We start from the raw sequence: 13708 nt of genomic DNA on the forward strand, positions 1-13708 counted from the left end.
AAGGACCCTGAAGAGAGGTAGCTCTGGTGACATCTGGTGATCCAAACCATGCTTGCATATGACTTGGGGCAGTGGGGTTGGTCTGGAAAGTCTGCTAGTATGTGTCTGTATACAACAGAAAATGATGTCAGAAACATTTGGTTTTTTCTTTACAAAAATAAAACAGTATTTTTTCATATTAAAACTCCTGATTCTTTGTCCATTAGCACAATCTGTTTAGGATGCTAAGAGACAGAGCAGTGTATAGGCCCCCGGTAACTTTGCCTCTGGTTTGTATAAAACACGTCTCTAAAATAACCCCATAGAAACGTTACTTGTGCAAACGTTACTTGTTATTGTTAGTCCTGGATTCCATGTGACCCCAAGCACAGGAAGACAAAACACTGCCTGCTCTTGCCCTATCCCTATCATTGGTTGCAGATCACAATGTGTGTAAACTACAGGGTTTTCATTGGTTGATTTTCAGGAGCAAATTGTCAGATCTTTCTTCCTAATCCGTCGTAGACTAGAAGCTTCACTGAACAACATGCCAGCCTCCACTGACAGATGGGTGGTGTATGGAAGGTGAAGCTTCGGCCACTGAACCACCACAGTGCCTAGCTTATTCTTGTTCAGTGTCGTAGGGTCATTTCCAACTCATAGCAACCCTGTATAGGTTTCCAAGGCTGTAAATCTTTATGGGACCAGGAAGCCTCATCTTTCTTTCACAGAGTGGTTAGCAGTTCAGTGCTTAATCTATAGCACTTCACCAGGATTCCTACCTTTCATGTTGGTACTTATGAAATAAATAAACAATACTTGTGAAAATGTAAATTCTGACTCTACAAGATATACATTTTAGAAAGAAGCTTCTTTTTTTGTCCACAAAATGAGATCCTACAAAGAAGGGAGGGGATCTCCTATCTCCTTGGTTTGTCTTTTCTACCTCTGTGCTGCAAAATAGACAAGTGTGACAAAATAATATTTTGAGATATTAAATGATATTTCCCCCTTTCCTGTTCCTTGTTGAACCAGGGGAAATATGTGACAGAACACTATGAGAGGGCTCCAAAAATTTTATGGAAAAATAAGATGAAAACATCATGGATTTTTTCCACAAACATTTTGAAGCCCCCTTGTATAAAATAGCCCTTAAAACCTGTGACCAGTAAATGGAATCAGGCCTGCACACCAAGTCAATCTGAAAAGTGTTTCCCAAATTTGAATTTATAGAAATTTAAAACCTGGGAGATTTCACAAAATCTGTGCTTCAGGCCTTCTTTTTTCTTTTTCTTTTTTTAAGTGAGACGATAACTTGAGCAACCTAGTTTGCACACTTGGCATCGAACAGTGGCTCTGAGCTGCAGCTGTTGCATTTAAAGTAGCTCATGAATTAGGATCACATTAATTTTGGTGTGGCACTGTGGGCTAATGCATCAGACTGCAAAGTCGTTTGAACTGCAAGGTAGGTGGTTCAAGCTCACCAGCTGCTCCTTGGAAACCCTATACAGGGTTGCTATGGGTCGGAATCAACTCAAAGATACTTAGCAACAACAACAATCATTGTAACAAAGCCCTCGAAGATCGGTGGCATAATCTAAAATAAATTGATTTCTCACTTATATATGATAATCCAAAATAGATGATTCAATTCAGCCCATGTAATGAGAAAAAGACAGGGGAGAAGCAAGCCTGCTTCTCAACCATCTTGGCTTCAAAGCGACATAACATCCCCACTCACATTTCCAACTAGATGCAAGGGAATCTGGGAAATGTGGATTCTGGATGGACAGCTACTTCCTTACCAGTTGCTTGTTGTCAAACCTATGCCGACTCATGGCCACCACATGCGTTGCAGAGGAGAACTGCATTCCACAGGGCTTTTAAGGGTTGAGAAGTAAATCATCAGGCCTTTCTTTTAAAGCACTTCTAAAGGAGCTCTGGTAGCGTAGCGGTTACGAATCTGGCTATGAACCTCAAGGTCAGCAGTTTGAAACTACCAGCTGCTCCGCGGGAGAAAGATGAGGCGTTCTGCTCCCGTAAGGATTTACAGCCTCGGAAACCCTGTACAGGGTCGCTATGGGTCGGAACCGACTCGACGGCACTTAACAACAACAGGTGGATTGAAACCACCAACCTGTCCTGCTGACATGAACTATTAACCTTACCTGTTGTTGTTTGTTGTGAAGTGTTGTTGAATCGGTTCCAACCCACAGCTACCCTGTATAGGGTTTCCAAGGAGAGACTGGTGAGCTCGAACCACCAAGCTTACGGTTCAAAGCGACTTTGCAGTCCAGCGCATAAACCCACAGCACCATACTTTACCAGTACCACCTTGCAATTCTGTAAATCCCTGAAACTGAGTCCCACCCAGTTGGGTTTAGGAACTTGGTTTGAATGGCAAGTTCAGCGGTTCAAACTCACCAGTAACTGCTAAGAAACCCTATACAGGGTCACTTTGGGTCAGAACCGACTTGACGGCACTTAACAACAACAACAACTACAACTGAAGATGAAAGGTGACTTTGCCACCCGTCCAGGTGATTCACTGCTTTGTTGTTGTTAGGTGCCTTTGAGTTGGTTCTGACTCACAGCAATCCTAGGTAAAACAGAATGAAACATTGCCTAGTTCTGCATCATCCTCTGGATTGCTCCCAGGTTTGAGCTCATTGTTGTAGCCACTGATTAGTTTGCTAAACGTCTAAAATCACAAAAAATAATGTGACGATTCTTACATACCTAAGTTTGTGGGCTGAGAGTCATAAGATGTGGAGGTAGGCAGTAACCTTGTTTGGCTTAACTTTTTCTAGAAACTTTGCCCTCTTAACTCCCAGATCCCAAACAGTATGCACCCTTGCTCCCACTGCCACCCCATCCATGTACTCTCAACCAAAAGCAAACAAAAGTCAAAACTCCGAAAGATCCATGGCAAATCTTGTCAAACTGGGTTCTTTTTTAAACTGTGCCTAGTGTTAGAGAAACTTCTAGCACTAATATTAAGTATTATGCTTTTTCCTGGAGCTCCAATTTTACTTAAAAAGAACAGAACTGTAGTTTTTCATATTAACCGGGCTATTAGGGGTAGACTGCAAAATACATATAATTAAAAAACAAAGCAAAACGATGAAATTCTGACTTTAAAGGAACTCCTTTCTTGTTGGGAAGGGGCCAGCCCTGCCTGCTTCAGGACTCCTTGTGGAGCTTCATCGAATTCTTATGAGAAGGACTTTTGTGTGGGAAAGTTTCAGCAGCTCTGGCACAGTGCCCGGCCTGGCTCAGACCGACCTTCTTGGCTGTCTGGGGCTGAGGCTCCCTGTGGGTATTGGGTTCTTGTTAATATCTCCTCACGTTTCTAAAACTCACAGCTTGTCAGCGCTGGTGTAACCTGAGAGTTGTGGCTACAGTCTAACTCGCTGGTTTCACAAAAGAGAAAATGGAGTATAGAGACTTTAAAGAACTTGCCTGGGGCATCCAGGCTTTCTAGGTCAGTATTCCCACCAATGCCCTTGGCTTTCATCCTTCAGGACTCCCTTAGTTATCCCTCGACCATATTCCTTGACTCATAGTTACATCCTCCTGGGAGCCCTGCCTCTCCACTGAAGTATCTGGCGCCATTGGGGATGCTTTAAAAAGTTCCGTGAATTAATGACTACTGATTCTGTATGACTACTGATTCTGGAACAGAGACCTAGTGGCGCGGTGGTGGTTAAAGTGCCTAGTGGCTAACAGTAAAGGTGGGTAGTTCAAACCTACTGCTCCCCCCCCCCCCCCCCGTAAATCCTGGTGTGGCTCTGTGAGCTAATGCGTCAGACTGCAAAGTCGTTTGAACTGCAAGGTCGGTGGTTCAAACTCACTAGCTGCTCCTTGGAAACTCTATACAAGGTCCCTATGAGTCGGAATACAATCCATGGCACTTAACAACCCCCCTGTATGGGAGTTTTGATGTGGTGCTGTAAGATCAGCACTAAACTGCTAACCACATCGGTTTAAACTCCTTGGAAACTCGGTGGTTCAAGCTCACTAGCTGCTGCTTGGAAACCCTATACAAAGGTCGCTATGAGTCAGAATTGAATCATAGACATCCAAGAGCTCTTTGTGAGCCCTGGTGTGGCGCTGTAGGATAAACATTTGAGCTACGCCTCATTTATACAGGGTCGATATGAGTGGGAACGTTGCACACAACAACCCCCTATATTTAGTCCTGGCGCGGCTCTAGGATAAGCACTGGAGTGGTAACCTTAAGGTCGGTGGTTCAAACCTACCAGCCGCTCTCAGAAACCCGATACAGGTTCTCTGAGTCGGAACCAACTAGACTGCACTTAACAGCAACTCTCAAAGTAAAGCCCTGGTGGTGCAGTGGTTAAAGAACTCGGCTGTTAACCAGAGAGTCTGCCCCGCTCTGTAAGAGAAAGATGTGCCAGTTTGCTTGTCTAAAGACTACAGCCTTGGAGCAGTTCTACTCTGTTCTACAGGGTCGCTAAAGGTCGGAATAGACAGGACAGGGAAGAGTTTGGCTTTTTTCGGTTTGCTTCTGGAACAAATGCATCCAAGTCCAGTTCAGGTGAAGGAGAGGTGGATGAAGGGGCCAGGGCAGGACGACTGATTTGCTTGTCGCCACCAACTGTCTAGAGAGAATGGGCTAAGTCAGGGTTGAGGGCACCGAGGCGAAAACGCAGGTTGGCCAGGGCAGCCCCTTCATGCCGCCCACGATCCTCGGGAGAGCCGGCAGGCGAGCAGGATGGATGGTGCAATCTCTCGCGTGTCTTGCGCGGATCGAAAAGGGGAGTTGAAAAAGTAAATGCGGGGAGGAGCAACTGCGTCCAGGCCTCGGCTGGTTATTGCGCGACCAATGGAAATGAGAGCCCCATCGCGGGAACCAATAAGCGCAAGGCCTGCAACAGCGCGGGCCATTGGGGAAGCGGGTTTGGGGGGCAGGCCGCAGTGTGACTCCGCCGCCGCCGCCAGGTTACGCGAGCTACCCACGCTATCGGTCCTTCTAGAGTCTCGCAGCCGGGCCGCCACACCATGGATACCCTGAGACAAGTGGTCAATTTCGGGCCTGGGCCCGCCAAGCTGCCGCACTCCGTAAGTCCCCGCGAGCGTGCGCCGACAGTGCGATGGGGCGGGAGCACACGTGGCTATGGGTTTGCATCCCTACAACGGACGCTAGGATCCATCCTCCCTGCCCAGAGTCCTCGCTAACGCTTTGCACCCAGAGGACGCCGGGCTCAGGAGCTCTCGAGGGCGGGCTTCTAGAAGAATGCACTCGGAGAGCCATGGCTGTGCAGCTGCTGCTGGCATTAACTGCTGCTATTCGAGGCATGCACTCGGCCCGCTGCGGCGTGCTGTCAGCATCCGGATCACATACCTGCAGACTCGGGTGCCCTGGCGGGCGGACGGGCGTGCTGCTTTAAAGACAAAGCTTTTATCACTGCGATCGCAACGCCAGGCAATGCTGCGAGCCTAGGCAGGGTCGAGCGCATTTTTGAACGGACAGAGTGTGCTTACGTGAATGGATGGTGACTTTTACAAACCGCGATCGGGGAATGCACAGTCTGCAGTTTGGCCTCCTCACTGACCTGTTTAGCCAAAACTTAGAGACTTTGCTTTTGAAGAATTTACGTTTGAAAGGCATTTCGTCTTTTTACTCTTTAGGAGTCCTGGTGTGGCGCTGTAGAATAAGCACTGGGCTGCTAACTGCAAGGTCGGAGGTTCAAACCAACCAGCCGCTCCTTGAAAACCTTATACAGGATCGCTATGAGTCGGAAAAAGGAGCTCTGGTAGCGTAGTGGTTACGAATCGGGCTGCGAACCGCAAGGTCAGCAGTTCGAAACTACCAGCTGTTCCATGGGAGAAAGATGAGGCATTCTGCTCCCGTAAAGATTTACAGCCTCAGAAACGCTGTACAGGGTTGCTATGAGTCGGAACCGACTCCACGGCACATAACAACAACAACATGAGTCGGAAAAGACTCGTCAGCATAGAGACCCTATCCTTCCTTAAGCGTTTTCTCCATCTGCTTTACGCGTAGATTTTTGTTTTTTTTTAACCTGCTTGTTCCATAATGTTGGATTATTCAAATCTTAATGAGCATTGGGTTGCTGGCTCAGTACTCGGCATTTCGTTAGGGAGCGAATGGAATGATTAAATACCCCCACCCCCACACCGGACCATTGCCAGACCCTGTCGCCTAGGGAGGTTTTGGCTCCTCCTGGTTACTAACACTTGGTGCGCCGCCTTCGGGTACCCCTACATTCTGCAGCTGTGAAGAAAGCAAAGTCTTGAATGTGCTTTGAACCCACTGACAAGCTGCCACTACTATATTTTACTTTTTCTAACCAAATAAATCTGATAATGTGTCGTAGCGACATGGGGCATAGCCAAGTACTTTACAATTATCTACTGTTGAAGAGAGTAGAACTCTACTTGGGACTGACCCTTCTCTGTGTTTGGTAAGAACAGAGAATCCTGTGATTTTTACAGGAGGAAGGCCATGTTATGTTAAGTAGGAGCTGTTCTGAATAACAAAGAGCCAGGCTTATTTTTTTCTTAGTTATTTTCTATTTTAGTTGACGATATCTTTCTGAAGCTGTGGAAATTTCTCTCCTTCACTTTTAGAGTTTTCATTGTATTTGTTTTCTTTGTAGTTGGCTATTAATTTCTTCTAATGGCAATTGTCATCAGTACCATTATTTATTTGTTACTCGCTTCATATTTTCTATTCTATTCCACTCTAGTTGGTTTTATTTCATTAACAAAATTAGTTCTGATACACAAAAGTGATTGCAATATGCCGTATGAAACAAACAGACACAAAAACCCACTGGATTCAAAGGTTTTTTTTTTTTTTTTTTTTTTTTTAATTGGTTATTGTTGTTAAGTGTCATTGAGTGCATTTCAACTCATAGTGACCCTGTCCAGGGTTTCCAAGGAGCAGCTGGTGGGTTTGAATCATTGACTTTGTAGTTCACAGTTTAGTGCTTATTGTACAACTGCACCACACCAGGTGTCTTTAAAACTCTTTAATGATTTTGATAGTAAACTTCTTTGTTGTTGTCGTTAAGTGCTTTTGAGTTGGTTCTGAACCATAGTGACTCTGTATAGGGTTTCTGAGAAGTAGCTGGTGAGCTTGAACCACAGACCTTACAGTTTAAACGGCTTTGCAGTCTGGCACATTAAACCACTGCGCCATACCAGGACTCCAGGAACTTCTATTTTAAGGAATAAAGATATTCCTTAAAAAGATATCTTTTTAAGGAATACTGTTCATAGCAAAAATACAATTGTAAATCAGAAGTTCGAAGAGGATTCTATCAGAAAATTTCCCTTTTTTAAAGGAAAGACTTCATGGGAATTTGTTTGAGCAGTTATTGCTAATTAGCATTAAACTCTTCTCGAAGCAGTGGCATATACTTGAGCCATTGTCAAAACAATCTTTTTTTGTTTAATTCTTCATTGTCAAAATAGTGCTTTTTTTTCCCCCAGAAAAAGTCGAGAAATCCAGTTTATGTTATGTTTAAACAATGTCCTCCTTAGCCGATATATATATATATTTACATGGGAGAACATCGGCTTTACACCATCGTTTCAGTGCAGTGATTACATCTCCTCTGTGCATCATCATTCATCAATATTTGCTTCTATTCCCTCTGTGTTTTGTTTTTGTTTGGGTGTGTGTATGTGTATGTCGGGGGCAAGTATACAAAAACACTGAGGAATATATAATCATTTAAACAACCAAAGGGCACATTCTGTAAACCTGCCTCTTGCTTAGGATATCTTTTAAAGACACCTTTGTAGACATTGCTGAAGGTGGCATGCCTATACAAAAGGGTGGATGACACCTCTTTTGTGTTCATTTTTATTTTTAGAAATTTTCTTTTTCATATCCAAATTTTCACATACCCAAAGGCAAATAGAATAACATATTGAACCTCTATGGATCCATATCCCAGGTTTAACAACTTTAACATTTTGCCAATCTTCTTTCAGCATCCCGCACCCCTCAGAGTATTTTAAAGCCAATCACAGATATCCTATCATTTTACTCATAAATACTTAAACAAGCATCTGTAGTTGATAAGGGCTTCCTTCCTTTTTAAAAAAGACAAAGATAAGGATTTTTTCAGTTTGTAGTTATTTGAGTTTTGCATAACCTTGGAAGAAAATGCAAACAAGCCATGTAGTGTGAGCTGTGTTTTGCAAGGGAAGACTGAGTTGTGTGTGTCTCTCCTCCAACCCTATCCTGGGATTGGCCACCCGCTGGCTTCAGCCCGCACATTGTCCCTCACAGGTGGAATGTGACTATGAAACATCTCAGCTTGGTAGAACCACCAGGAACTATAATCAAGGAAAGGCCAGGGGGCTGACTAAGGGCATCAAAACCAGTTGCCATGGAGTCAGTTCTAATTCCTGTAGATTCCATCCGTGTGTTGTCAGAGTAGAACTGTGCTCCATAAAAAAAAAAAAAAAATCAATGGCTGATTTTTTGGAAAGTAGATCTCCAGGCCTTGCTTCAGGGTGGATTTGAACCTCCCGCCTTTTGGATGTTGTTGTTAAGTGCTGTCTAGTTGGTTCTGGGAGTCCTGGTGTGGTGCTGTGGGTTAATGTGCCAGACTGCAAAGCCGTTTGAACTGCACGGTTGGTGGGTCAAGCTCACCAGCTGCTCTTCGGAAACCCTGTACAGGGTCGCTATGGGTTGGAATAGACTTGGCACTAAACAACAGCAGTTGGTCCTGATTCCTAGTGACCCTGTACTGCGTTTCCGAGGAGCCATTAGTGCTTCTTGTGGTCTAGTGCTTTATCCTACAGTTCCACACCAGGACTCTCTTTTTTGGTTTGCAGCCCAATTTAACTATTTGTACCAGCAGGGACTCTGGTCAACACTGGGCAAGTCTCTCAAACTCTCTGAGCCTCATGTGCAACATGGGGATAAGACTATCACCCTCTGGAAAAACCTGAGAATAGTGATGGTTGAACATGCTGATGATCATATTTAATGTCACTGAGCCATACAAGTGAAGAATGCTGAAATGGCCAATGTTTTGTTACTTACATATTTCACATATGTACACACAACAATATCTCCATCATGACTGTTGTTAGGACCAAAGGATATCACTATATCAGTTTCTCTGGGAGGAATCTGAATTCACAACAGGCATTTTCTTTTTCTTGTACAAACCTCTCCAGCCCCATCATTCCCTACCCCTGCCCTAGTGTAACACCATTAGATTAAGAAATATCTTAGAATTGAGTAATATATAAGGTGATGCTAAGGAAATCCTGTGGAGCAGTTCTACTCTGTAATAGCTGAGGCTGCCATGAATTGTACTTGACTAGGAGCTCTGGTAGCATAGTGGTTACGAATCGGGCTGCGAACCTTAAGGTCAGTGGTTCGAAACTACCAGCCGCTCCGCGGGAGAAAGATGAGGCTTTCTACTCCCGTAAAGATTTACACCCTTGGAAACCCTGTACAGGGTCGCTATAGGTCGGAACCGACTCAACAGCACTTAACAACAACAACAACAACAAGAGTCCTGGCTCTGTGGCTTAATGCGCCAGACCGCAAAGCTGTTTGAACTATAAGGTCAGTGATTCAAGCTCACCAGTCACTCCTCAGAAACCCTATACAGGGTAGCTATGGGTTGGAACCGACTCTATGGCACTTAATTAACAACAACAGCAAGACTAGATTGCAGTGAGGTTTTTTTTTTGCTCTAAGTAATTTGGGTCTAGTTCATTTTTTTCTTGTTCTTGAATTCCACATTTTATGCATTCAGTAACTTTAAGAGAATGAATGACTTTGAGGTTTGTGGAGGGGACATTTTATATAGAATCATGATTTTCCAAAAGGCCTTCATCTTGACATTTACAGAATTGCCATCAGAAAAATTTTATAGACAATTAAAAGAAAAATCGAAGTGAAATTTTGTATTTAAGCAAGTGTGTACCTTAAGACTGAACTGTATCTTAATGTCAACCGTGTTGTATAATTTCACACTCAACTTTTGTTACTGGCTGTGGGCAGTGGTGAGGACAGTCTCCTACCCTACTGTACAGTCTTCCGGAGGGGACTCCCCCCAAACACACACACACACACACACACACACACACATAGTCCTGAACTCTCTCAGGCCTGTTTGTTCAGAGGACCAGCTTTGCACAGCATACTGAAGTCATGTTATTTTCTTTTATGTTTTCTAGGTATTGCTGGAGATACAAAAAGATTTACTGAACTACAAAGGCGTTGGAATTAGTGTTCTTGGTAAGATCTACTTGCGGATTTTGTGAATGTCCATATTAAGGAGAGAACTCATTTAAATACATCAGGCATAGAACTACTATGCTGGAGTCTTGCTACAGGTCTTTGTAGAGAAGCTCTTAAACTTTAATAGTTTCCATTGCGTGTTTGTGTTTGATAAAAACAATACTGAAGCCAGCATTTAAAGGCAAACTCAGTTTCCCACCCATAGCTGGTGGTGATGAGGGGGCGTTTCATACATCTCAGCATCTGAAGTGAAGATACTGTTCATTTGTGTAACAATTCTCCAAGCATTTTATGATACTGCCTTCCCATTTCAATTTGCAGTTTAAATTTCTGTAAATGATAAATTTATCTATGTTTAAAAGCACACAGCCTTTGGTGAAGATGTTGCATATTAATATTATTATTGGGGAAGAGCCTTGGTGGCACAGTGATTAAGCACTCGACTGCCAACCCAAAAGTCTTTGGTTTGAACCCAACTCACCAGCTGCTATGCAGGAGAAAGATGCCTGGCAGTCAGATTCCTTAAAATTTTCACAGCATTTGAAGCGTAGATTTCAGCCTTAGAACCTCTAAGGAGCAGTTCTCCTCTGCCTTTTAGTGTCTTTATGAATTGGAATGACTTCATGGCATTGGGTTTGTTTTGGTACATTATTGAGGATGTGATACTTTTGAGGATTTTTTTTTGAGGGGGAGTTTTTCTTTTTTCAGTAGTTCTAAGTGTTAAGGGACCATAGGATTATAAGGGTATGCTTGTTGCTTGGGACATGGAGTTAGATTTCTGTGAAGAGAACTCACAACAAGAAATTCTGGTCTGTCCTTAAGGGCAGTGTTACCATGGATTCCTGTTTTTAAGAAAGAGATGGTAAGAGTCATAGGGACCTAATGATGAATTAGTAAATATCTCGTTCAATGACTCTGTCTGCTGGAAAATAACTCTGCTGTGATTATTTATTTGCAATTAGAAAAATCAGTTAGGATCTTCTCTAATCTAATAAGTCTTGGGGTTCAAACAAAATTTGAACCTTACGGTCACTGAAATTTCCCTTTATTGTGTTTCCTTGAATTTTGTAAACTAAAATTCAACGTTATCTGTAAAGTTGCTTGTTTGGTTTTGAATTGACACTTTTTTCTTATTTATCTTTTCCTCCACAGAAATGAGCCACAGGTCATCCGATTTTGCTAAGATTATAAACACCACAGAGAATCTTGTGCGGGAATTGTTGTAAGTGAAAATTTGAAAGACTAAACTGTGTTACTTTTTATACCTCCTTACTCAGGCAGGGATCCATTACATTATTTTCTGTACTTGCTTTTCCAGAATATTCCATAACTAAATGTAAGGTTTTTAAGATTCTCTCACAGCCAGTCTTAGTACATGAAGCTTTTTAAAGAATAGACATTTATTTTCTCACAATTCTAGAGGCTGCTGTTGTCAGTTGCTGTGGAGTTGATTCTCCATCCTGGTGACCCCTCATGTCCACAGTAGAGCTTCTCCACAGGGGTTTCAAGGTTGTGACCTTCAGGAGGCAGGCCTGTCTTTTGAGGTGCCTCTCGTAGCGTAGTGGTTATGAATCGGCCTGCGAACTGCAAGTTCAGTTCAAAATTACCAGCTGTTCCGCAGGACAAAGATGAGGCGGAAGTTCCGTTCCTGTAAAGATTTTTAGCCTCGGAAACCCTGTACAGGGTCGCTATGTGTAGGAACCGGCTCCACAGCATACAACCACCACCACTGGGTGGTTAGAACTGCTAATTTTTCAGCAGTTGTTAAATGCTTAATTGTTTACACCACCCAAGGCCTCCTTTCTAGAGGCTTGTGGTGGTTGGTGGTGGCATGCCATTGAGTCAATGCTGACACTTAGTGATCTTGTAGAGGATTTCTGAGGCTGTTAATACAGAAGCAGAAGGCCTTATCTTTCTCCTGCGGAGCAGCTAGTAGATTCAAACTGCTGACCTTACGGTTAGCAGCCTAATGTGTAACCACTACTCTACCAGAGCTCCTTTTGTAGAGGCTAGAAATTCAAATTTAGAATATATGTTCTCTCTCTTTCAGAGCTCTAGGGTAGGTTCTTCCTTGTTTCTATCAGTGTTTAGCAGCTGTGGGTATTTGTGGATAGTCCTTAGCTTGTAGATAAATCTCTACTGTCTTTGCCCACTGTGTGACTCCATCTGTGTGTCTGTCTTCTTTTATAAAAGACCCCTCAGAAATGATTAGGACTAAGACTTTGGTGTGATCATTTAATTGATAACATATGCAAAGAAAAACCGTATTTCCCCAAAGTCAACTTTACTTATAGGGGTTAGGATTTTAACATACCTTTTTGGGGGATACACATTTGTTTTTCAGCACCGGGGGATTATACTGGCTTAAAAAGGATTTAAATGACAAAAACATGGTCATCTGATTCAGCATTAATTCACTATGATTATGGGTGGTGGTTCTTGAAGTATAGGCCTCTGCCAGAATCACCTAGTAGTTGGGGATGCGGAACGATCATTATCTGGAGGGAGGTGACAGAGGAAAGATAAAGACATAGGAAGACATGCGGGAGGTGGTGTAAGAGTTAAAGGCTGCTGTGTGCCACTGAATCAGTTCTGACTCACAGTGACCCTGTATAGCAGGGGTGGGGAACGTCTGGCCCTCGGGCTGTGTAAAGCTCTTTGAATCATTTAGTTTGGCCCTGCCAAGGTAACTGCAGTATCAGCCATCACGTTAGGGGTGAGTTAATTAAATGTTTGACCAGATATAGCAGGCTAATTTTGAAGTTGACAGTTTTATATGATCTGTGAATGATTTTATAAATTTTGGCAGAATAAAGCTTCCCCTTACGAATTGGGCTGCGAACCTTAAGGTCAGCAGTTCGAAACTACCAGTCGCTCCGCGGGAGAAAGATGAGGCTTTCTACTCCTGTAAAGATTTACACCCTTGGAAACCCTGTACAGGGTCGCTATGGGTCGGAACCGAATCAACGGCACTTAACAACAACAACAACAACAACAACCCCTGATATATGGTTTCAAGGGATTTCAAGGCTATAAATCTTTATATAGGGTTTCCAAGGCTATAATTCTTTAAAGGAGCAGAAAAGCCTCATCTTCCCCCCAGAGACGTGGCTGGTGCGTTCAAACTGCTGACCTTGAAGTTAGCAGTCCAACTTGTAACCCACTATGCCACCAGTGCTGCACGTTTTGTTGTTAAGTGCTGTTGAGTTGGTTCCGACCCATAGCAACCCTGTGTAGTGTTTCTGAGGTTCAAACTGACTTGTAGTCCAGTGCGTTAACTGGCAGCACCACACCAGGACTCCAATAAAATTGGAATTGTATTGATCATTACATAACTTACCTTTTGTATTTGTTTCCTAGGGCTGCTATAATAAAATACCACAAACTGAGTAGCTTATACGAACAGAAATTTATCATCTTGCAGTTCTGGAGATTGGGAGTTCAAGACCAGGGTATTGA

At 43.3% G+C, this 13708-nt stretch overlaps 1 protein-coding gene across 2 annotated transcripts in view; it reads left to right on the plus strand.

The window, feature by feature from the left end:
* The first annotated feature begins 4945 nt into the window (after positions 1-4945).
* Positions 4946-13708, plus strand: part of PSAT1 (phosphoserine aminotransferase 1) — a 39240-nt gene continuing 30477 nt past the window's right edge. The window contains exons 1-3 of one of the 2 annotated variants that reach the window (XM_006834932.1): positions 4946-5064; positions 10186-10246; positions 11402-11471. In XM_006834932.1, coding sequence (XP_006834995.1) covers positions 5005-5064; positions 10186-10246; positions 11402-11471 — 191 coding nt within the window. In that variant the 5' untranslated portion in view covers positions 4946-5004. The remainder of the gene's footprint in view (positions 5065-10185; positions 10247-11401; positions 11472-13708) is intronic. The other variant, XM_006834933.1, reaches the window with a different exon arrangement.

This window comes from Chrysochloris asiatica, unplaced genomic scaffold, assembly GCF_000296735.1.
Source record: "Chrysochloris asiatica unplaced genomic scaffold, ChrAsi1.0 scaffold00014, whole genome shotgun sequence".
NCBI classification, from domain to species: Eukaryota; Metazoa; Chordata; class Mammalia; order Afrosoricida; family Chrysochloridae; genus Chrysochloris; species Chrysochloris asiatica.